This window comes from Bradysia coprophila, unplaced genomic scaffold (genome assembly GCF_014529535.1).
Source record: "Bradysia coprophila strain Holo2 unplaced genomic scaffold, BU_Bcop_v1 contig_232, whole genome shotgun sequence".
Taxonomy (NCBI): domain Eukaryota; kingdom Metazoa; phylum Arthropoda; class Insecta; order Diptera; family Sciaridae; genus Bradysia; species Bradysia coprophila.
Window position 1 is genome coordinate 17,950,344 of NW_023503493.1, and position 23,720 is coordinate 17,974,063.

Consider the following 23,720-nt stretch of genomic DNA (forward strand, 5'->3'; position numbering starts at 1 on the left):
TTGAAAAAAAATTAAATTTGGGTCCTCGGACTAAGGCCGCTACTAGGGCCCTATGTGTATTTTACATACAACTCGAGTAAATTTCATTCGTTTTTCGTAATTTTTGTGTCATTTGGAAGGTAATCGAACGCCGAATAGAAAGTTGTTGAAAAAAAAAAAAAAATTGGGTCCTTGGACTAAGGCCACTACTAGGGCCCTATGTGTATTTTACATAGAACTCGAGTAAATTTCATTCGTTTTTCGTAATTTTTGTGTCATTGGGAAGGTAATCGAACGCCGAATAGAAAGTTGTTGAAAAAAAATTAAATTTGGGTCCTTGGACTAAGGCCACTATGACGGCCCTATGTGTATTTTACATTGAACTCGAGTAAATTTCATTCGTTTTTCGTAATTTTTGTGTCATTTGGAAGGTAATCAAAGGCCGAATAGAATGTTGTTGAAAAAAAATTAAATTTGGGTCCTCGGACTAAGGCCGCTACTAGGGCCCTATGTGTATTTTACATACAACTCGAGTAAATTTCATCCGTTTTTCGTAATTTTTGTTTCATTTGAAAGATAATCGAACACCGAATAGAATGTTGTTGAAAAAAAAAATTAAATTTGGGTCCTTGGACTAAGGCCGTTACTAGGGCCCTATGTGTATTTTACATATAACTCGAGCAAATTTCATCCGTTTTTCGTAATTTTTGTTTCATTTGGAAGGTAATCAAAGGCCGAATAGAATGTTGTTGAAAAAAAATTAAATTTGGGTCCTCGGACTAAGGCCGCTACTAGGGCCCTATGTGTATTTTACATATAACTCGAGCAAATTTCATACGTTTTTCGTATTTTTTGTTTCATTTGGAAGGTAATCAAAGGCCGAATAGAATGTAGTTGAAAAAAAAAATAAATTTGGATCCTCGGACTGAGGCCGATACTAGGCCTATGTGTATTTATACTCAATAAATTAAAATTTTAGGGCTATTTGAAAGTTTTGTTTTATTTGAAAGGAACGTCGTACGGGGCTTCGTAATTGCGCTATGCGCAATTTCTAAGATGTACACATTACATAATAATTTTACTTTAACTACTTTAACCGGCGCATAGGCTTACGGTCAAAGTAGGGTGACAGACGCACTAGGGTCACGTACGCAATAGATATACGGGTTTGTACGGGGCTCAGTCGCAGCAAACGCTCCGACTGTTCTGATGGCTCGTTTGATTCTGCAAACAAAGGAATAAGGTGGTACTTTGACAGCGCGATCACGAAGTTTGTTTGCTAGAGAGGGTATTGCTTGGACATTTTTCGAAAGTAAATGTGTCGAGATTTCCTTCTAGTAAGGAAGCACATTAACATTTATGACGACGTGGATTTTCTCTGTTAACGCCAATTTTAATGATGGTCTTATCAGCAAATCGTGGGGATGCTCACCCATATATGAAAGCTCTTTTTCTAATACATTTTCCTCATAAAATATGCAGGTTTTTTTTTAATTAAATGATTTTTTTTCTTCTTTAATGTCACCATTAGGTAAGAGCGCAACGGCGTTATAAATAAATTTGAACCTTTACATTGGGAAAAATATCTTTTAGTGCACTTTTATTGCTCCTTCTCTGCAATCTCCTTTTCATTACATAAACAATATGAATTCATACAATGACAAAAATCAGACTGACGATATGCATCCACACTGTACGATTTATTTAAAATCGACACTCATCCATGTCGTTCCTGTGCCGTTGTTTCCTACATTCACAAACTTTACAATACGTTCGTATGTACATTGTACACGTTCTATATGTACTTGTACTTATCTGCAGTTACTCCAATCCAATCGCATTTTTTTGGTATAAAACTAAACTAAGTCGTTATCACAAAACCAGTTTTTGAAAAATATTTTCCTTCGTTTAACTTTCATTTTGTGAGCATACTTTTGATCTCATATTTCAGTTAATCTTCACTATTCGAATTGCTTTGACCGTTTCTACTTACCAATCGGCTACAGTGAAATCATTTGAATTTTAACGCATTTTTTCCACGTTTATAATTGCCAATATATATTCGTTGCTCGAGACGTGACATTATTATTTTCAAAATTATTTCCACCAGCCATCAAGTCACTTTGAATTCATATGATCGAATTTTAACAACATCTATAACAGTAAATCGTTCAACTTACTCACAAGCTTCAATCAAACGGAAAATGTTTCCACGAAAATTGGATAGTTCGAAGACGCATTCTGATGATGGGGATTTCGTGTCAGAGTATCAAATCACAGACAGTGGCTATGGCAAAGATAATGTGAAATTGTTTCACGTTGAACGTAATGGGAGCGTGCATAATATCAAGGAGTTTGAAGTTAACACCCATTTGAAGTTGTACAGCAAAAAGGATTATTTAAATGGTAAATTGTAATGCAAATTACTTAGTCTAATGTGTGGTGTATGTATAGTGTGTGATTTCTCTTTTATGGCGTGTTTGGGGTGGTACAGTTGTTGCATATTAATCGTAAATTACCGTTTTTTTTTTGTCGTAAACTCATCTATTTCAACATCTAACTTCTTATTGGTATGGCACATACCAGTTGCATCTAGGGAAAAAAGTGTTTCCCTTTAAATTAATGATTTCTTTTTGTGTCTAAATTTTCGTTTCCTTTTAAAATGTTGATGAGACGGAATGCCATTGAAACGGAGTTGGGGAGAGCCCAGTTACCAGTGTCGGCTATTTACTGTTCAACTTAATTTGCATAATTTTCTTTTCGTTACACGTTTCGAACATTTACTCGAAAAATTATGCGGTGTGTATGTAACGGTCGTTGGGAATTTTAAAATAAAACGTACAGATAAGTGATAGCTTTTTAGGTAGGACGAAACGTTTAAAAGTCCGTTAATTTCTTTACTTTATCTAATTTTATGGGTGACCCAAAAAAATTACGAGTTTGAAAAGTTGCGCGGCTTTGAGCTATGCCTTTCCCAATATTTGTATAGGAATTACTGTCATCTTGCTATAGTATAGGTCGATATTAAAAGACGATACTAGTCATGTGTATTGTTATTAGGTCGGCACCCACACACACACATATATATTGAAACATTTTTGTTTTTCAAATTTTTTTAGTGAGCGAATTGTAGATAACCAAGGTCATATAAAAACGACCTGATAGTCGTCACTAGCCAGCAAAATTTTTATATAAATCTTCTAATATACATGCTGATTGCTGATATTCATGAGCTAGTAGTTCAAAACACGATTCTGCAAATCTCGCTCGCACTTTCCAAAATTTTTCGTTTTAATATTCAATCGATTAAAAGACGCTGGTTGGAAATGTGCTAAGCCACAGCACTGCTCCTAGCATGTACTGAATTTTACAAATGAGTGCTACTATCTAATTCCACTCAAAATTGGATGGCAAACAACAGATTACTGTTGCAGGCAAGCAACAAATTAGTGGAAGTATATTCTTAAACTTGTGAAATGATGCGTTGACTCGTTGACTGTCAAGTACTTTTGCGAGATAAAATTCGCCAAAACAAATGACAAAAACCTGTCATTTCACTTGTATTAACTTTGATCTTTAAAGTACTTTCGCTAGATTAAATTAGTGACAAATCGACAAAAATCAAACCAATCAACCTAAAATGCGATTCTGAATTTGTTATTATCTTTGTCTTAGTTTCCACCTTAAATTCACAGAAAATTTCCACTTCTTGAGATTAGTTCAAATTTGGACTCATTGACGACATGATAAAAATGCTACGTTCCCTTTGAATTGCGTTCTGTTTGTACTTATGTAAGCCGCTTGTTGTTCAATTGGTGATATAAGACTTGTTTACCACATTTAGTGGAAATTTTTTTCGCTTTTAAAATTTGAGCGCAATGTCAAGTAATTTTTAAATAAAATTGTTAAACCGAGTTCCCGTATTGCTCTCTACCCTACATATGTGTCTAAACGGATAAGCGAACTAATTTATTTATTCGAAAAATTAAATTACGAAGAAGTCAATCGACCGCACAAATCTGGTGTAGAGAGCCTATGACGACGGAATCACACAGATGTATTATGTGAATTTTGTCACGTCCTTATCACACAGCAAATCTTAATTTTCATTTACAAATATTTGGAGTGAAACATTTTGTTTGTAATATGATATGGAACAGTTCACCGAAATACACAGCAAAAAAAAAGCTTGCTGCAGATACTGTATCTCACCGAATATCGAATATCTTAATAAAATAATAATTTTCGATTTGCTGATATTACTCAATCGACACACGAAGCTGTGAGAATCCGTATAAAATTCGGTTATGGCTAGGGTTAAGATTGAGCTCACATTTACCATCAAAATATTGCTTTGCTAAACAATAAAATCATTCCATGTGGAGTTCGCAGAGTTCGCACAACTTGAATGCTAAAAATTGTTTTTCATCAGAATGTTTCGCTTTACGATTATAAAGTTAAGTTATTTAAGTATAATTATATTTCGGAATTTATGTTTACATGCAATAAAATTATCACATTAGATGTGTGAGTGTAGGTATTTTTAGACGGTTCTGTTATAAACATTAGCTGACGCAGTTAATTTGTTGTTATGAATCATACGATGTTCGTAGCATGCAATAGCGAATGACAAAAGTTTAGTTGTTTAAACTAGTAGCCAGTACCACAGCATTGCTTCTAGCATGAACATAGAAAATATTCGGAAGCGGAAGCTATTATCACTAAGTCATTCAAATTTGACACTTGCAAATTCAGCGTTCATGCTAGGAGCAGTGGTGTGCAAACACCCGATTGTCCAAAACTGGACCTAATTTGTAAATTTTTTTTACCGAGTATACCGGTAAATTTCAGTAAATTCGGTAAATAAATTTACCAATAATAGGCTCTCGTCGAAACAGGCAGTTATACGGCTAGTGTGTTCAAGGAAGATTGAAAGAAGGATGACATCCACTCGTGAAACTAACCAATAATTTGTACAATCAGTTTGAAAGTTGATTTTGACGAAAAATCCAATTTTTTGAATTATTAGGCCAGTTCGTGCTGTAGGTGCAAGGAAGATTCAACTTGTCCTTGTCTATGGTTCACCGGGTGCAAATAGGGTATTATAGACTATATACTATTTGCACACGCATTTGAATTTTCAATTCTTTAATCGGGTACGGTTGGAATCGGATTGCCTGACAAATATCAAAAATAACTTAAGAGTAATTATGCCTAGAGAGGAAATTTCGAACAAAATTACGTAAAATATGTGGCCCCAACATGAAATGCGAAATTTTTATTGGTATGAGTTTGCCCACTTAATTAAGAGGGCAAACTGTACTATCAAAAGCGTCAAAGCATACATGTGTTTCTTATTCAAACTAATGTTGGAACAACATTTCGTCGTACAAATTTCCTCTCAGTGTATAATTACTCTGAGAAAATAACTCAGAGGAACTGCGATCATCTAAATGCCCAAAAACATCACAAACTCTCTCAGTAAATAATTTAAAAACTTTCCTCTTTTACACATTTTAGGCGACAATTCTGACATTGTGGCCACGGATTCACAGAAGAACACTGTCTACCTCTTAGCTAAAAAGTTCGGCGTTAAAAGTCCCGAGGAATTTGCTATTCGATTGGTAAATCACTTCCTAACCACATATCGTCATATCGAAGCTGCTCACGTTTACATCGAAGAATATCCGTGGCGACGTCTTAACTATTCGAAGGATTTGCATGGACGCGAGCATAATCATGCGTTTATCTTTACTCCAGTCGCGATCAGATACTGTGATGTACAGCAAAAACGAAATGGTGAGTGCAGCAAGTATAAGAAATTATTGTTGAAATGAATAAGTAAGATCACATAACACCAACAAATCGTTGTTACCAACAGTTAAAATTAATCTCACGTGTTGTCGTAGACAAAAATCTGGTGACAAATCAACGTCACTTCTAATCACTGCATCACACAATAATTTTATGGGTAAATTCCATATAAAAGTGAGAACAAAAATTCGCACATGCAGTGCTGATGTCGACAAGACGAATTTCTTATTCGATAAAGTCGAGTAAAAGTGAATTGCATCATTAAATTTTATTGCAAGTGATCTTTGACATTAAATTAATTTAAATTGCGGTTCTGTCCAGTAAAAGATAATGAACTTGTGTGGCATGGTAGATGGGCCAACGAATAATACGTTACAGCATCGCGAGAATGTATCCAAATTAGGAACAAAAATCGAAATTAAATTTAATTTGTTCTAAAAATCCATTTTCACTTTTCATGTAAAAATTAACCGAGCGAAAAAACCACGATTTATCGACTATAATTTAATTAATTGCCGATGAAATTGCTCCACATTATTCACATTGTATTGATGCAATTAAATGTAAATGACCTAGAATTTTAAAATTTCGCTCTCCCTCTCATTCTCATTTAACAATAATAATTTGATAATCGTTTGAAAGTCACGTGCATTATTCATTCAAACTCAAAGTTTATTAGATCTTTCTTTCAGTATACATCAATGTGCTGCGTTTTATTTATAAACTTTGCATTCATTGATGTACGATAACAGAAAATGTAATATGAGTTTGTTGTATATACGTCTATCTTGTAGAGTATTAATAAACTATGCGCAAATATGTAAGGAAATAATTGCAACTGAGGAAATGATCTTAATCAATAAATCTGTCATTTCGTTTGTTTGAAATATTGCTAAATGTTTGATGTATGCAACCTTTTACTTCATTGTGATAAGAGAACAGTAGCCGGAGCTCAGTGATTTTTTCCTGTTAATTTTGCCGTCGTTGTCGGTATCAGATGACCGTAGTCGTTTCAAAAAGGCTAGTATTAGAATCTAAACAGGTTCTTAATTTACTAGAAACAAGGAAAATGTACAAGAGAAAACCGTAGAAAATGTCCTTGATTTAGTGATATTAGTATTTTTAACAGGGTATCGCCACAGCGTAAGGCTTACGACAGGTCAGGTCAGGTTGACCTGATAAGAAAATTGACTTTGACCTGACCTGACCTGATTTTTCAGGTCATGACCTGATGACCTGTTATTGAATTTCGGACGAAAGTTAAACTACTTTGAATCAAGTTGTATTACACATTTTCGCACATAATATGACTTTTCAAGAGCCCGGGAATGTATACTGGTACCTTTATTCTTGACGCTGAGTTGTTGTCATCGCTTTCGTTTAGAAAAAGCCAAAATTAATGATTTAGTTAATTTTTATCACCTTATAAATTGCTAGAAGTATTAATTGCGGGTCATGACTCATGGCTAAGACAATGGGACATAAATTTTCATACTAAAAAGACTTTTAGATTTGTTGTCAAGCTGGTTTTGCAAAAAACAGAGTTTCCCGAAAGTGCTTCACTCATGCTAGAACTACGTATGTGGTCGATGTCAACACTATAACTAGCAAGAACTATGACTAGTATGATTTGTTCGTAGTCAACCTAATTAAAGAGAATAAATCAATCAAAGAAAGAAATAGGTCACTGTGGGCATATGAGTATCCACATCTTGAGTGGCCGCCAGGGCTGTACTGGTGGTAGTGCCCATTGTTACTTTTATCTACGGAAGGCAATTTTGAACACTTCACCGAGTAGCTCGCTCCATCAGTTTCTTAAAAATGACTTCTTTAGATTTTTTTAATATCTTGTTGCGCACGGTAAAGTTTGCAGGAAAATGATTTTTATCGTTGTCGAACTACTTTCAGTTACCTTAAAACACATTTGTCAATGATTCAACGAGTGAATATTTGTAGATTTGTAAAAATTGAAAATTTCTCTACTAAAGATTTTCCAAAAAAACTTATCAAAGTTTTTAAGTTTTTCATTTTTGTACCGCAACAATTTCAGGTCAACCTGAAACCTGTCAGGTCAAATTATCAGGTCACTATCAGGTTTCAGGACAAATTTAACCTGACCTGAAATTTTCAGGTTGACCTGACCCGATAGTAAGCCTTACACAGCACTGCTTCTAGCATGAACATAGAAAATATTCAGAGGCTGATGATATCACAGTGTACTACATTTCCTTTGTAAAGATCGATGACATTTTTTCGTTGCATGCTAGGAACAGTGCTTTGGTATTGAACATTTCTATGTAAAAATGTGTACTATTGATGAATTGCAAGATGGTAGTACAATTTTCTAATTTACGTTTGTAAATTTGTTGCAAACAGTTCCATCAAAAGCAGCAATAGATTCTCGTAGGAAATAAAATTTCAGATTTACGGTTTTTCTGTTTTTCAAATTCAATAGTTAACCTTTCCCGAGCATATCATCATATTAGATATGGCGTGAGAATGACGTGTTTAACCGATTCGGTTCTCTAAGTTCAACTATATTACTATTCCCACCCTCTCACTACAAATTCCAAGCAATAAATTAAACGCCTGAAACGAGGAAATGGAGCAGAAATTAATCATTAACACACAACAAGTCAATATTTAAGCAGAAGTAATATCACAAATTTTATGATTTATTTATTCTGACTTATCTGAGTCAATCCAAATACAATAAATGAATTAGAAATGTAACTACTTTGTATTGAATTGCACTTACGTTGCAAAACCAGTTATCGCCATGCATCTTGTCGAAGGTCACAATTATTTTATAAATATGACTAACGTTGGTTTTTGTTGTATTTTTCTACAGATAAACATCCGACTATAATAAGTGGTCTGAAGGGAATGAGGGTGCTCAAGACCACTCAGTCATCGTTTGTGAATTTCATCAACGATGAATACAGATCACTTCCTGATATGGAGGACAGAGTGTTTAGGTAAGTCTAATTTAGTTTTACTTAAATAAATTTCATCAATCGAGCAATTCTTATGACGTCGGATGCGGAATTCGAAACACGTTTTAATAAACGATGGCTGTAGTTTAAATAGAAATATGATTGCCTTGTCGTACGCCACTCATTCATAACAAATACTTCCCTTTTGAGGATCACTCAGTCACTAAAACTGATTTACATAATATATTGTTGTGGTTCAAAACAATGTAATTGTTTAACGATGAATTGACATAACAAAATCTTGGAATGCAATTAATTACACGAGGTTTAAACGTTGTTATCGTTTTCATTGTTAAGGGAAAAGTGCGGATAAGCACAGACAAATCAGGAAAATTGAACAGAACAATCGAAGGTTGTATAAGGAAGTAAGAAATTCATTTAAAAAAATGTGAATCTGGCAAATACAGGGAAGATAAAAGGGAAATTTGACATGTTTCCTAATTTTGGAGTAACTCTAATTGATTCCACAAGAATTTCGTTGAACAAATGACAATCTAGATCAAATATAAAAATCTAGATTTTCACTTGTTAAACAAATTTTGCATGAAATCATTTACAAACCACAACATCTCCCAAAACAGAAAGCATGTCGAATACCACTTTTTCGTCTATTTAAAGAAAAACGATTTCAGAACATTTGAAGCAATACCCTTAGTTGAGTCAACAGCCTTCGAAAAGCTCACTCAATTGCTGAATGGGTAGGGTGTAGTTTCAGTCCAAACGTTTATAACTTTGTTAAGCACAGTCCATCCTAAAAGCTTTTTTCGGCATGTTAGGAGTAGTAGATTACTTCCTACCAAAAATTCAAAGCAAAATAAATAAAACATTGTCTTTTGGTGCTGCTAGTAAAATTACTCTTCGTAGCGTAAAATATTTGAATACTTAAACAACTTTTAGAATGGACAAATCTAAAAATGTTCGATGTATTTTGAAACATTTCTATATTCATATTAATTGGTTTGAATCGAAACTATAATGCGATCTTTGCCCTTAAACGAATAAATTCTACGAAATTCTTCGATTCAATGTGCAAAATATGTTGTTCTAAGTAAACAAAAATATTTGTTGAGATACTGAATGCAGTTCTCAGTTAATCAATTTGTCAATCTGATTAATACTTTGAACATAGATTAGTTTTCTAATCGTCCATTAACCTCAAGCATTGCTTGACAAGCATTCTCCATCTAAAAATCTTCAAAAATCAAAAAATTTGGAAGAGGGATTCTTTTGAAAATCCACCTATCAAAACCGGACCCATTTCGTCTAGGATGGATATATACATGGTTTAAAAGGTCTTTGCCATTAGACCTCAGAACAGGCCTCTCACAGTCTCGAGCCACACCTGGTTGCTGGCGGAAGATCTCCGAAGCTGAAAAGATAGTGTTTTTTATGCGAATTTTTTGGCCGTTTTAAATGGACGTTCCGGTTGAGAGTGGGCTTGTTCGAAAGCTGAGTTTAAGTACTTTCGGGTAATGCCTATTTTGATTAGATTCATTGATACATGTTTGCAAAAAATAGCAAGAAAAATTTTCAAAGTCTGTGTGAACTTTAGACAGGTCTGGGCTGGTACTGATGACGCTTAATGTGAACCTAACATGCTAGTTCCACCAGAACTGCAAATGAGGTATCAACGGAAAGCTTAGACAATGTATGTTACGACTAGCGTGTTAGGTTCACATTAAGCGTCATCAGTACCAACCCAGACCTGTATAAAGTTCACACATATTTTGAAAATTTTTCTTGCACATTTTCGCAAACATATATCAATGAATCTAATCAAACTAGGTATGACCCGAAAGTACTTAAGCTCAGCTTTCCAACGAGCCCAATCTCACCCGGAACGATCATATATAACGGCCAAAAAATTCGGATAAAAAACACTATTTTTCCAACTTCGGAGATCTTCCGCCAGCAACCAGGTGTGGCTCAAGACTGTGTGAGGCCTGTTTTGAGGTCTACTGGCAAAGACCTTTCAAACCATGTATATATCCATCCCAGACGAAGTGGGTCCGATTTTGATAGGTGGATTTTCAAAAGAATCCCTCGAAGCATTCATCAACTTAATTTTTTTTAAATTACTTTCCAGTACCATCATATCAGCATCATGGCAATATTCGATCGTGGAAAAAGTTAACTTTGACTTTTTGTGGCATCACGTCAAAGAATTGATTCTTCAAAATTTCGCTGGTGACGTTGACGTTGGTGTTCCATCACCTAGTGTTCAAAATACCATCTATTTAGCGCAACGAGATGTTCTTAAATCGATCAAAGAAGTTAGTAATGCGATCATAATTATAGTCGAGTTGTAATGTTCTAATTCAATTCTTCATTTCTACAATTCACAGATCTCGAGCATAAGTATTCAAATGCCGAACAAACATTATTTCCAATTTGATACATCGAAACATCCAAAGGTTGTGCAGGGTGAAAATAAGGAAGTGTTCTATCCGGTTGATAAACCAAGCGGAATTATCTATTCCCAACTCAGCAGAAAGAATGTTTCGAGTAAATTGTAACGAAAATTGTTTATCCCAAATCGGTCGTGTTAAGCTTAAAGGTATGAAACTTAATCTTAACTTAATAAATGAGAGTTACGTTGATATTATATTACTGAAATTTGAATTGAAATACAAAAAATTGTGCAAAAAAAATCAAAATTGAATTGTTTTGCGGTGGCTGCATTATGTAATCCAGGGCCTATTTTAAAGTTCCTGTTCACGTTTTTGTTATTTATTTAATGTTCTTGGGCTAGATCGATTACATTCAGATGAAATTTAAGAGAAACCCGTATTAAAAATTACCCAACCACTGACTATTTGCTAAACATTAGGCGCCCATGTAGTCTTTGATTTTCAGTCATTTGGATTCGTAACAGCACGCAGACTATAGAGAAACTAAGAAATTAATCTTAGTTGGATGGACCTCTCTAACACATATCGTGACGCTTTAGCCTACCAGTTATTGTCCGGGTGCTTCCGTATCAATTCATTGCCTGTTGACTTTCTGCAGTTTGACAAGTAGCAGCCAAATTCATAGAGATTTATGCATGAAGGAAGTAGCAGTTTACCGAAAGAAGACACCGAGGAATTGCGCAGTGGCCATGCTAACACTTCTTTCAGTGTTAGTGAAGTGCTTAGGTGATCTTCTCTTTCTGTTAGATTTTCTCTTGTTTAATGAGCTTTTATTTTTCAGATTAGTGACCATGAATTTCCTTAGTGTCAGTGTCAATTGTTTGTTTTTCAGTTTTGTTTTTTGATGTGAGAAGTTTGTCGAAAGTGTTCTCTGAAGTGAGTTTTTGTGCAAGAATGAATGGAAGGGTGCGTATGTGAGCTGATGACTGAGGTTTGAATTTGTTATTTTGGAATTAAAACGTTTTATTGATTGATATTTTGAGTCTTTATTCGGTTTGACTTTCTGCTTCACTTTGTTGATAATAAAGTTTACCCGCCCTACCGTAGAACGCATATAAATTGAAAAACTACCACACATTGTCGTCCCTGATGAGTTCCCCAATGTGTTTGTTTTCACTTTACATTTCACGGGAATTGTAAAGATGAACTTCGAAGTTTTTTAATTTAGCGGAACGAAACGGTGTCTTTAGGTACTCTAGGGATAACGTTACTTGGAAAGACTTGTTTTCGTCATCGTTTTATCGCGTACTTGACTATAACAAAGAATTGGCCCTTATAGTCGTCTTTTAAAGTTTATTTTCAGCTGAATTAGTCTAATAGCCTTGCGCTGTGGGTGAGTTCTACTGTTGCATTTAGTCCGTTTCCAAGTCGTAACGTTAAAAAGCCAATCTACATATGTCAGATTCACGGACATTTGCAAGAAGATATGTCAGCCTTTGTCCCTAATATGGTGTTTCTGTTCATGATGTTTTTTTCGAATTTTCACGACTTTCATTCTCTAAAATAGGCCCGGATGATATCTTTCCCGTCCGTTCTACTTACGTAAGCATTACCAAATTCGTTATGCTATCCACCTTGCGGTGCACAGATTGTTATTTCATTGGCAATCTGAATAAAATAGGTGACAACAATGAATCGATATAATCAATTAGCAAAGGAAATTGTTTCTGAAATGCAGTTGCAGGAATTTTCGAATGAACACCATTACATTGACTGGAAATTAATTCGAAATTGAAGAAATTCATATTGTAATTGGTGCATAAGTCGCATTATTTTTATCAAAATATTTTATCTGATTGTACTGTTGAGGCAACAGCTAATTTTTGAGAACCGTCAATCACAATATCAGATTATGGCAGACGGTGTATTATGTGCTCGATATGCAAGTGTTATACTATAACACAAATATTTAATGTAATTCTTAGATCACAGAATTTACATCTTTAATGTGGGTATTTGACGCATCCGGGCATGTAGCTTTTCATGAACGACGACTAACAGATGATGGAACAGGTTCATTGAGATTATTTTTACTCTCTTGGATGTGGTTATTGGTGCCACGCGTAAGACTTGGTTTCTCTTTTAAAAAAAATTCGTCGTAAGAGATTTTCGGGAAGGATTTTTATTGACTCAAAAACGAGAGAGCCGAATTTCAACCAATCCTTCACAGTACTCTCTTGCGGCCAACATTTTTAAGTAGAAACCAGACTTAACACTCACTACAACATTCACTCTTGTTCATGCGACCATAAGATTGACATCAATCAATTATCAATCATCCATCGAAAGTCTTATTGTAAATTTGGGTTACTCAAATCCATCCAACATTTATTAAATTTTATTTTTCATTATTTTTCTGTAACCTACACAACAGTAACTTCCAAGAAAGATGACAACATTTGCCTGTAGTTTCACACAGACAAACCCGATACCAATTGAAGAATATACTCGAACCACGAATATGCAAATTTAATTTAAAATTCATTGTAAAAATGACGAATCTCAAATGTTGAATAAACATCATTTTTATCTGGTAGCAAAGCCATGCAAATAAACACACAAAAAAAGATGAGCCAAATGAACCGGATAATTTATGGTTACGATGGAAGAGTAATTTTTAATCAACTTCCAGCATACACAATCAACCAAATTTCTTTTATTTTTGTTAGTGATACAAAATAGTAACCTTGGAATACTTTTCATACAGTCATAAGATAAGATAAGATGGTTTGTATCTAGCCATTTCAGATGACAAGAGTAATAGTTATTTATACAACCGAGTGATAAATGCTTTTTTAGGCAGTAGATGTGTAGATTGTCACACTCGGCCTTTCGCAATAAAGGCAACGGAAAGTCCTACTTTTCGTCACTTGTTGCGAAAAATACTTTTATTTTGCTAGAAATATTGTGCTGTTACGCAGTAGAAAATTCACACCGAAAAACTCAACTCAATAAAAGTTTTGTCTCTAATATGACATTTGTATTTTCCAAACCGTTCTTTTCATGTTTCAAGCACTACTTTCGACGCTCTCATCGTGTAAAATCCATTACAGAACTCGGGATAAAAATGAAAAATGTTTTCGTGTGTTTATTGACCTCGCGTAGCCTCAGATCAACAAAATTCACATGAAAGCTCTACTTTTCATCTTTTTATCACTAGTAATGTTGATCTGCGGCGCACAGTGTTCAGAACAGTTAATTCCACTATCATAAATCTATTTTTCACATCAATATGTCACTTTGCGACCCCTAATTACCCTACAGTTACAGTAAACTTTCGAAAAATCAAGATTTTTTTTCCGTTTTTTGGGCTTTGGAGCCCATTTTCCCCGTGAGGGGTTTGTAAATTTTTCTTGTTAAATATAAAAATCCTCAGGACGTTGCAACTTGCATTGAGACACCTCAAACATACTCCTTACTGTAGGGTAATTAGGTACATAAAGGGGTCGCAAAGTGACATACTAATGTGAAAAATGGATTTATGATAGTGGAAATAACGGTTTGAACACTGTGCGGCGTAGCCGAGGTCAATAAACACACGAAATTTTTTTTCATTTTTATCCCGAGTTATGGAATGGATTTTACACGGTGATGGCAAATTCTTAAAAAAAAAGTTTGTCATACAAACTAGAGCACAAAATTGAATATTTTTCTGGATAATTTATTTATCAATTTATCGAAAATTATGCAACTTTTTCATTGATAAGTAATCCGAATAATTTGATAAAGTTTTGCAGAAAAAGAAAATGTTTCTATAATTTCTCCCATTCACATAGCGCACCCACATCAAATGTATATAGGTATATACACAGCACTATACTTGAAGTGAATGCCTAAAAATAAAATATAATTTACAGTGAAAAAGGAATACATTTTTACGAGAAACATTTTTAAATTTCTTTTATGTACTTTTCAACGCCCGTCTATCACATATCATTTAATAACAACATATTTAAGATGTGTGATAGAGATATGAGTGTAACTTTTGAATCAAAAACGTCTACTCTTTTCAAGCACATTGGGTATGCTGTATGTACAACGTGTGTTGTAAATCACATTTCAGGCAAAAACCATTGTGTTCCTTTCACCTTGTATGGTTTTTAAATATATGTCTAAGGTCCCTCCGGTCCCGCTCACAAGAACGTCGATACTGGCCGAAGCAAAATTCATGAATATGTTTCGATCCAGTCGCTAATTTCGTGTCAAAAGCAGTGGGGATCATAAAGTAAAAGGTAAGATTGAATACTTTTCCTTCGGTGAGAATAAGTGATGGGCTTGAGAAACGTATCAGACCTTTTTTCATTGTATGGTTGGAATTCGCCTAGAAGAAAGGACGGAAAGCACTGATCATTTTCATACGTAGTTCTTTGGCAGAGTTCATCACTTACTTTTACCACCGCTGTAGCACAACAATAAAAAAAATAGAGCTGTGGTTAACATAATGGCAAATTATGTCAAATCAAGCTGATATGGAGGTTTCTAAAGAAATTATGAAGCTTGATATAATGAAATACTTAAACGAACGTACGAAGTTGAAATTCAAATAAGGATCATATTGGTCTTGTCTAGGTAAGGTCTTCAAAAAAGCAGCCATTCTATTTCATATTAGAACTAAAGCTTAAAGTAGATCAATTAAAAGAACAAACAAAATTGAAAAAATATTAGGAGATGAAAATGTGTATCACATTGGACATATTGGCAAATAATTAAATGTTAAACGGAAACGGCGTCAGATGCAATCAGTGACACACACAGTCTTACGGTTTTTGTATTTAGTTGCTAGTGATTGCCAATTTCTATTTACAAGTAATGTCACTCTGTCGGACAGGCTGTCCTTCAGTATAGTACAGCTTTATAATTTTTAGTTGACAACAGAAAATGATGAAACATTGAAGGGTGGATTCGATCAACTTAACTATGTTCATTCTTATACAACTGGATAATGTAAATGTATAGATGTTATACAAGAGAAAACCTGTCGACATGTTAACATGATGTTACAAGACTTCGTACTATGACTGATAGGCTGAAGAAAAATAAATTGAGAAAGTAATAGTTATTTGTTCAAGAAGGCAAAAAAAATTGTAAATTGCATTTCGGGTGTTGTTGAGTCACCCGAGAAAATGCAATTTCCACCTTTTTTTCATAACACAACATTTTTCACAACAGACGGGAGAAAAAGACTATTTTTATGCCTGCATTGGAATGTACACAAATGGTGGAAGAGTGCTTTGGATAAGTGGATAGGTATCGGTGCCCTGAGTCCCAATGACGTCAGTGGTTCCACTACAGCCGGTTCAAAAAAAAATTTAATAAAAATGTTTCCGGGACAGTTGGTGCAGCAGAATATAAGGAGCCGTAAATTTAAACTCACTATTTTACTGAGAACTGTCCTGTTTCAGTACCCTAATTTAAAAGACCACTCATGCTTGAAGTTCGTTGATTTATGAGACAAAAAACTTGCTGAACCTGAAACTATCACCTCTACGATCATGCGGATATGTTTTGTAAAAATCTTTTCATCACACTTTCTACTCTCTTATCGTTGTTTCGTAACATGCATGAACTGAATACCTACATAGATATCAATCGAAAATGAAAACAATTGCTTACAATGGCACATTTTTCATTAACGCTTCGAATTCAAAATTGACACCGATGCAATATTTAACCGGATATCGGAAGTACCATGCCCACGGAATGGATGATTAATTACTGGCTAAAACGAACGTCAATAAAACTATGTTACAACGAGTGTAAAGAAACCAAGAGAAACGCAAATTTCAAATAGAATTTCATTTTTTTAAGGAAGGTCTAGCGGTTTTCACACAAACATCAAGTGTATGTATGATGTCGTCCATACTGAGATAAGATAAAATTCGATGAATAATTAAAATATTGAAATCGAATATATTTGCGTAGATGGTTTTTAAAAGACGTGAAAACTTTGTCTTACCCTTTAGATAGTCATTAAAACTTCGATCAGCAACAAAGCACCGGAACGTCTCTTGAGCATTTAAAAACCAGCGATTTTTTTAATATATCGGCTTTAAACATGAACTGAAAATGAGGAAACTCATCCAGCCAAAAGTCGAAAGGAATATTACTTTAAAATTGGATTGACTTATAGTCACGCAAACGAAAATATTTGGAAGCCCAAAGGTATTCTATATTGTGCTGTGTTGATAAAAGATATTTTACTGAGGATGTTGCTCATTAAAATCGTAACTTTTTCGATTATGTTCGCGTCAATAATTTCGGTAAAATGCTTGAGTTTCGCGAATATGGACGGAAAAGGTGACAAAGATTTGGTCCCTTCAAACGAAATCGAAAGTAATAAGCGTGACAATGAACAATTAAAATTCATTTATCAAAATTACTCAAGAGTGCATAGAAATTTGGATAATGGAGTAATTTATGGAGACAGCAGCAACAAGTGCGGTGGAAATTTCAAAAGTGTTCAAACAACGATTCAGTCGCCGGACTATCCCAACGAATATCAGCCCAACAGCTACTGTGAATATGTGTTCAAATCGCCATTTGTATGCAAGACCGAATATCATATTCAGTTTTTGTTCTTCTCATTGGAGTCGTCAAAGGATTGTGTTAAGGTAGCAATATTTTTCTCTGTTAGTGTTACGTGCCATCAAAGTCTATTGTAACAATATGTCCATACAGTTGTATGAATTATAAATTTTAAAGAAAGTGTGGAAATGCTGTATGTGCACCAAGTGAAAATTACTTTTATAGAGTCAATTGTAGGCGATCACACAATTCCGTAGAACATTTGTATTGTCACGTTGATGTGACAAATCGTTCTTTTGTCAGCCGTCAGCGTTTCTAAATTTGAAATTGTGTCGTCAATACCCTCCCTAGCAACCAAACTACAATTATAGATCAGTGTCAAATAGCGGTACTTCTCTCTAAAAAAGTGTCAAATAAGTTGTCAATTTCACAAAGCTAACCTCAAACAATGACAGCTTCATATAAATTTTTTTAATATTGTGGTTAGCTTTGTGAAAATGACAGCTTATTTGACGTCTCAAACGACATTGACAATGATCTATTAAGGTGGTAAATACGTTTATGAATCACTGCTACTTTGTTTGCTCGTGTTGTTGTTGTTGCTTTGAAGCCATATTAAAAATCAGCGTTTCTCAAACTTATTTTCCCCCTAAACCGATTTTTTGAGAGAGTTTGGATGCTAGAGAGAGTATTGGTCGTACACACACAGCTTTTCGTAATTACTTTGTGAGTTATCTGAAACAATTTTTTGTGAAACATGAACGCAAATTGATGACAGTGTCAGAGTGACGAGACCGTAAATTTGGTCCCAACATCAGTTTGTATAAGATACCAAGGGCCCTCGTAATAGAACAAACGGACAAATTAAAATGAAAAATCATATATTTAAATGTGTGTGTGACATCATCGTGTACAGCAAAACAAGGCTGTATACTTTGGTGAGGTCACGCAGATCGCCATTTTATTAGATACGCGGGAACACACCTTTTCCATACAAACAAATTCACCAAAATTGAATTTGTATGGAGTGGTTAACTCCAAAGTATACAGCCTTGCAGTAAAAATGGACTCTTAATGTCAAAAGTAAAGGGACCCATAACGTCAAAATAAAGCAAAGTTGACGTTTTCGTATTAGTGTGACATAATTTTTCAATGAATTTCGGGTTATAATTCCTCTAGGTAGTCTACCTCTACGTAAGATACATATTTCGTATAATTTTACACCAATATATGCATTCATTGACGACTTTGATAGTTCTTAATTAAGAAGGCAAACACATACCAATAAATATTTCGTATTTCATGATGGGACCATATATTTTACGTAATTTTGTTCTAAATTTCCTTTCTAGGTATAATTACTCTTAGATTTATTTACGGTGCTTGAGCGTGTTATTCCAATCATAAATTATTTCATTTATATTTTTAGGATCATTTAAAAATTGGAAAACATGAAACTTTGTGTGGGAAAGTTATTGGAATCATGAAGTACAAAGCGATGGATGGAGTGCTAAGAATAATTTTTGCTACTGATGACAATATCGAAGGACATGGCTTTAATTTGCTGATTACCAGGCTGCCATGTAGTGATGAAGAATCATCAACAGTGTTTCCAATTTATGAGAAACGGACCATTAAAAATGATGAGTGGGATGTGACGGACATTGAATTTACAACTTCAATCAATGAAGAAACTACTACTGATGAGAATGAAACAGATGATATTACTACGACAGCCTTCGTCAATAAAGATATTACGGAACCAATACTTACATTGCAACCGCCTATTTACGACCATTTCGAAGAAACTCAGAATAAGAGCTATCAGTTTTCGTTTTTGGGCTCCAATGGTGATGGTTATTTACCGCCTTCTTCGACTGATACTCCTACGACACACACAAACTGCTTTCCTAGCAATGGAGGTCAGTACCCTACGAATGGAGGACAATTTCCTGTCAATGGTCAGTTTCCCGTCAATGGTCAGTTTCCTGTCAATGGTCAATTTCCTGCCAATGGCCAGTTTCCTGTCAATGGCCAGTTTCCTGTCAATGGCCAGTTTCCTGCCAATGGCCAGTTTCCTGCCAATGGCCAGTTTCCTGCCAATGGCCAGTTTCCTGCCAATGGCCAGTTTCCTGCCAATGGCCAGTTTCCTGCCAATGGCCAGTTTCCTGCCAATGGCCAGTTTCCTGCCAATGGCCAGTTTCCTGTCAACGGCCAGTTTCCTGTCAATGGACAAAATCCAATCGGAGATGGTCAATATCCCACATTTGGCATTTTCCCGAACAATGGCTATCCTTCAACTTCATTTTATCCATCCACAAATGTGTTTCACACGCACAATGTATCACCTCCAAACAGTTATCCTACCTCAAACTATCCGTCGTTCAATGGCTATTTACCGGCAGTACAGCCCACAAACAATTTCCCATCGTCTAACGGATACCTTCCTTCATCGAATGGATACTTACCCCACAATCCCAATCAATTTCCTAATACACCCTCTAACTATCCCCAATTTCCGATAAACAATGGATATCCTTCAAACTTTCCGAGTAATCAACAACCATCTGCCAATGATCCAAACATTCAAGAAATATCACCAGTGAGCACCACACCCACTCGCGACGTTGTACAGTCGCAGATTTTTCCTTCTGCAATTCCACAGTGTTGTGCACGACAATTTAATCAACAACGATTTTATGTAGCTAGCTCCAACTTTCCAACAAGGAACGGTCAAAACGTCGACTGCCTTCACTACATCACTCGTAATAATCCAAGTGTCTGCCGCATTCGAATTGAATTCAAATTCTTTTTCCTGGGTAACTATCATCCACAACTTGGATGTGTAGAAAATTTTATTGAAATTGATGGTCAACGTATTTGTGGCTGCCGTAGTGGCATGCGATATATCTCGCAATGGGGAATAGGATCGAAAATTATACGTGTTCAAAGTAGAGCAGGAATCACTCAGGGTGTACGCGGCTTTTTGTTAGATGTCATACAAGAGCAGTGTCCGTACCGTTTTAGCCGAGATAATTCGTTGGATCGCAATGAAACAAACTGGGATCGATCTGATCCGGTACTTCATAAAGCTATTACACGAACAAATAGCTCATCGCTGACCACTTATTACTATTACGCTGATGACAGTGATACGGAGAAGCCGAAGGTTCGATTGGAGACGAAAGCAGAATTTGATCAAAGAGCTGAAGGTCCGAATGCACGATTCTTCTTTCCACCTACAGGCCAACAAAACAGGTGCGCCTTCAGCAATCTAAATTGGTTACAGTTAGTCGCAGATCCGCTATGGTTAGTAAAACCAACTTGTAGAAGATGAGGTCGTGTTACAACAGAAAATGGTTTTTTTTGCTAATAAAATTACGTTTTACAAAAAAATAATTTACTGGCTTTGTGTGGTTACCAATCACAATTTATTTTGCGTAATCTTTGCTCACTTTAGAACATAATAATTATTCCCAAAATCTTCGCTGCTGAAATGACTCAGAAACCTTTTTAAGCAAACTCATATTTGAAGGTCGACTACACAAACACTGCCTGCACGTGCACATTGTCTGCTTAGAAAACTTCGTAGATGGGTAATATCGACCTAATGAACTTAACTGGAAGTTATTGTCAAAAGAATACTTATCTGATCTGTTTTTTTTTAAAAGGAATCCTGAAATGATTTTGGTTTTAATCGACGCGAAATCGAAACTTTAAGGTGAAGTTCGTAGATGGTCAATCATTGGTCATCTTGGAGCTATTTACACAAGAATGTTTGTCTTTTTTTTGATGGGACGATAACTTGGGAAACTCTGAACTGATTTGCAAATTCCTTCATTCAAAAATCAAATTCATGAGATTTGGTTCACAGATGTCCTGGGAGCAGAGAAATGATAAGTTGGCACACCTGTGTCGAAGATAGAAAGAACATGTGAATGACAGTTGGCTCCTATGGGAGAGAATGTGAAAGAATTACATACAATTTCTCTCACATTCTCTCCCATAGGAGCCAGGAGCCAACTATCATTCACATGTTCCTTTCATTCTCGCCACAGGCATACCACTTTATCATTTCTCTGTCTGGGAGTTGAGCTATTACCAAAAGAGTTTTTTGATTCTTGCCTGTGTTATTACTGTGGTATTATCTCCTATTCTATGACTTCGATTGATCTGTTTTTTTCGCAGTCTTCTGAAACTCATTGCAGCGCGTTTGGGCTTATGGTTTTTTATGTGTTTAATTTAGAGAATATTTCAACACCTTTTGATAACTTCATTAGTCAAGGGACCTGACCCACCCATAAGGTGGAACTAGTTGAATATAGATCAAAAGAATTAGCAGACTTGATGAGTAGGTGTACTAGTTACTAGTGATATGATTGCCGCATGTGAAAAGTTAATGGTTAACAGACTCGAACAGGCGTCCCACTAAATTTTGCCTTGTCCGAAATTCGGACATTTCGGACAATTCATAAAAATTTCGGACATTTTCTGCAAAAATTTCGGACATTTTTTTTCTAATTTTCACTAAAGTTACGCATTAGAAAAAGTCTGTAAGTCATTTAAGTCCATTCCACCAACAAATTCTAAGGCTTTATATGAGATGAGAGAGATGAGATTTTTTTAAAAGTATACTTTGACATGACCTGTAGCTGTACTGATCATAAACCTGAATAGAGGGCTTGAAACCTTCACGAAAAGATAGTGTTAAAGATGTAGGTTAACTAATGCATGTCGCGGAAGAATAATATCTGACATGTTTCTGAGGTAAGGGTTTGTAATAGATCCCATATAAATTTCGTCAAACAAACGAAAATCTAGATTTGGTATTTTAGTATAAAAATTCAGAAAGGGGCCGTTCATAAATTACGTAACGCTAGAGGGGGACAGAAATCCAGATCTTCATTTGTCAAACGAAATTCTTGTGAATTCAATTACAAACCACAACTCCCGAATCAGATACATGTCGTATTTCAACCTTGCGAGACTGTATGTTTAAATAAAACCAGGTTGAATACGGGTCAGGCTTCTTTCCGTTCCTCAAATTTTGGACAAATGCTGAGAAATGCATTTTCCTCGCATAGAATAATTTCCTCAAATATGTGGTTTTTAGTCAATACACTTCCTTCGTTGACCTACATCATTTGCATGTATTTCATCGAAGGATGGAAGAAATAATGATTGATTTTCACTCGAAGGAAGAATTGTAACATTATGCCCGAGTACCATAATCAGAAATAATAATCAGGATTTTTTTTTTGAGGAAATGCTTTTTTGAATGAAAACCAGGTCTAGAAAATTAGCTGAGTTAGTTATCGTGTTCCATAGGAAAATAAACAATGAGCATATCGGTTTTTCGAGAACTACTCCCAGACCATTGAGCTGATAACGCCCATTTCAAAACTTGACCTGAGGAATTCAGTTCTCCTTCGAACAAAACGTTTTTGAAAATCGATTTAGATTTACTCAAGTTAAAAAAATATTACACATTTAACGTTTCATATTTAACGTCATATTTCCACATAATTTTCAATTATAGTGATCGCGGTACCTATACACATTTTCCGGTATTTTCTGCCATAAAGACCCATATGACTTACAGTCAAGTAAATAAAAATTTAGGGACAAAGTATTGATAGACTGAAAGTTCAATTAAAAATTCTGTAAAGCGCGCCGCAGGCAATTTTTTTGAAAATGAGACTTTTATAAGTTTATATATTTAATTCTGGTCAGGTATTGAAGAATATTTCGGACATTTCGGACAATTTCGGACAAATGTGTAAAATTTCGGACATTTCGGACAAGTGGGACGCCTGGACTCGAATAAGTAACTCTGCTGATGCATGATGATGTGATTGCCGTCTGCGAAAAGTTAAGGGTGTTGTGTCATTCTCATCGCATGTTGTGACGTCATCAAGACAATTAAATTGGTAGCAGCTCCAATAAATAAACGAAAAAGAAATATTGCAAAGTCTTTCTCACTCACCATATAATT

General features: G+C 35.2%; 2 protein-coding genes across 2 annotated transcripts; both read left to right on the forward strand.

Annotated features, from left to right (window-relative positions):
- Positions 1–1,866: 1,866 nt before the first annotated feature.
- On the forward strand, positions 1,867–11,360 carry LOC119077146 (uricase). The gene is made up of 5 exons (XM_037184331.1): positions 1,867–2,385; positions 5,500–5,778; positions 8,645–8,771; positions 10,876–11,062; positions 11,135–11,360. Exons 1-5 carry the CDS (start codon positions 2,184–2,186, stop codon positions 11,303–11,305), a joined length of 966 nt encoding a protein of 321 aa, XP_037040226.1. The 5' UTR covers positions 1,867–2,183; the 3' UTR covers positions 11,306–11,360.
- A 5,807-nt stretch (positions 11,361–17,167) lies between these two features.
- LOC119077134 lies at positions 17,168–21,258 on the forward strand. Its single transcript, XM_037184313.1, has 2 exons — positions 17,168–17,811; positions 19,155–21,258. The coding sequence occupies exons 1-2, from the start codon at positions 17,407–17,409 to the stop codon at positions 21,060–21,062; spliced, it is 2,313 nt and encodes a 770-aa protein (XP_037040208.1). The 5' UTR covers positions 17,168–17,406; the 3' UTR covers positions 21,063–21,258.
- Positions 21,259–23,720: the final 2,462 nt, after the last annotated feature.

What these genes read in the sequence shown, in the direction of transcription:
- LOC119077146 (XM_037184331.1), top strand. Translation starts at nt 2,184, where the DNA reads ATGTTTCCACGAAAATTGGATAGTTCGAAGACGCATTCTGATGATGGG. An exon ending in CAAAAAGGATTATTTAAATG is followed by an intron (nt 2,386 to 5,499) that starts GTAAATTGTAAT and finishes TACACATTTTAG; the next exon opens with GCGACAATTCTGACATTGTG. An exon ending in ATGGAGGACAGAGTGTTTAG is followed by an intron (nt 8,772 to 10,875) that starts GTAAGTCTAATT and finishes ATTACTTTCCAG; the next exon opens with TACCATCATATCAGCATCAT.
- LOC119077134 (XM_037184313.1), top strand. Translation starts at nt 17,407, where the DNA reads ATGTTGCTCATTAAAATCGTAACTTTTTCGATTATGTTCGCGTCAATA. An exon ending in CGTCAAAGGATTGTGTTAAG is followed by an intron (nt 17,812 to 19,154) that starts GTAGCAATATTT and finishes TTATATTTTTAG; the next exon opens with GATCATTTAAAAATTGGAAA.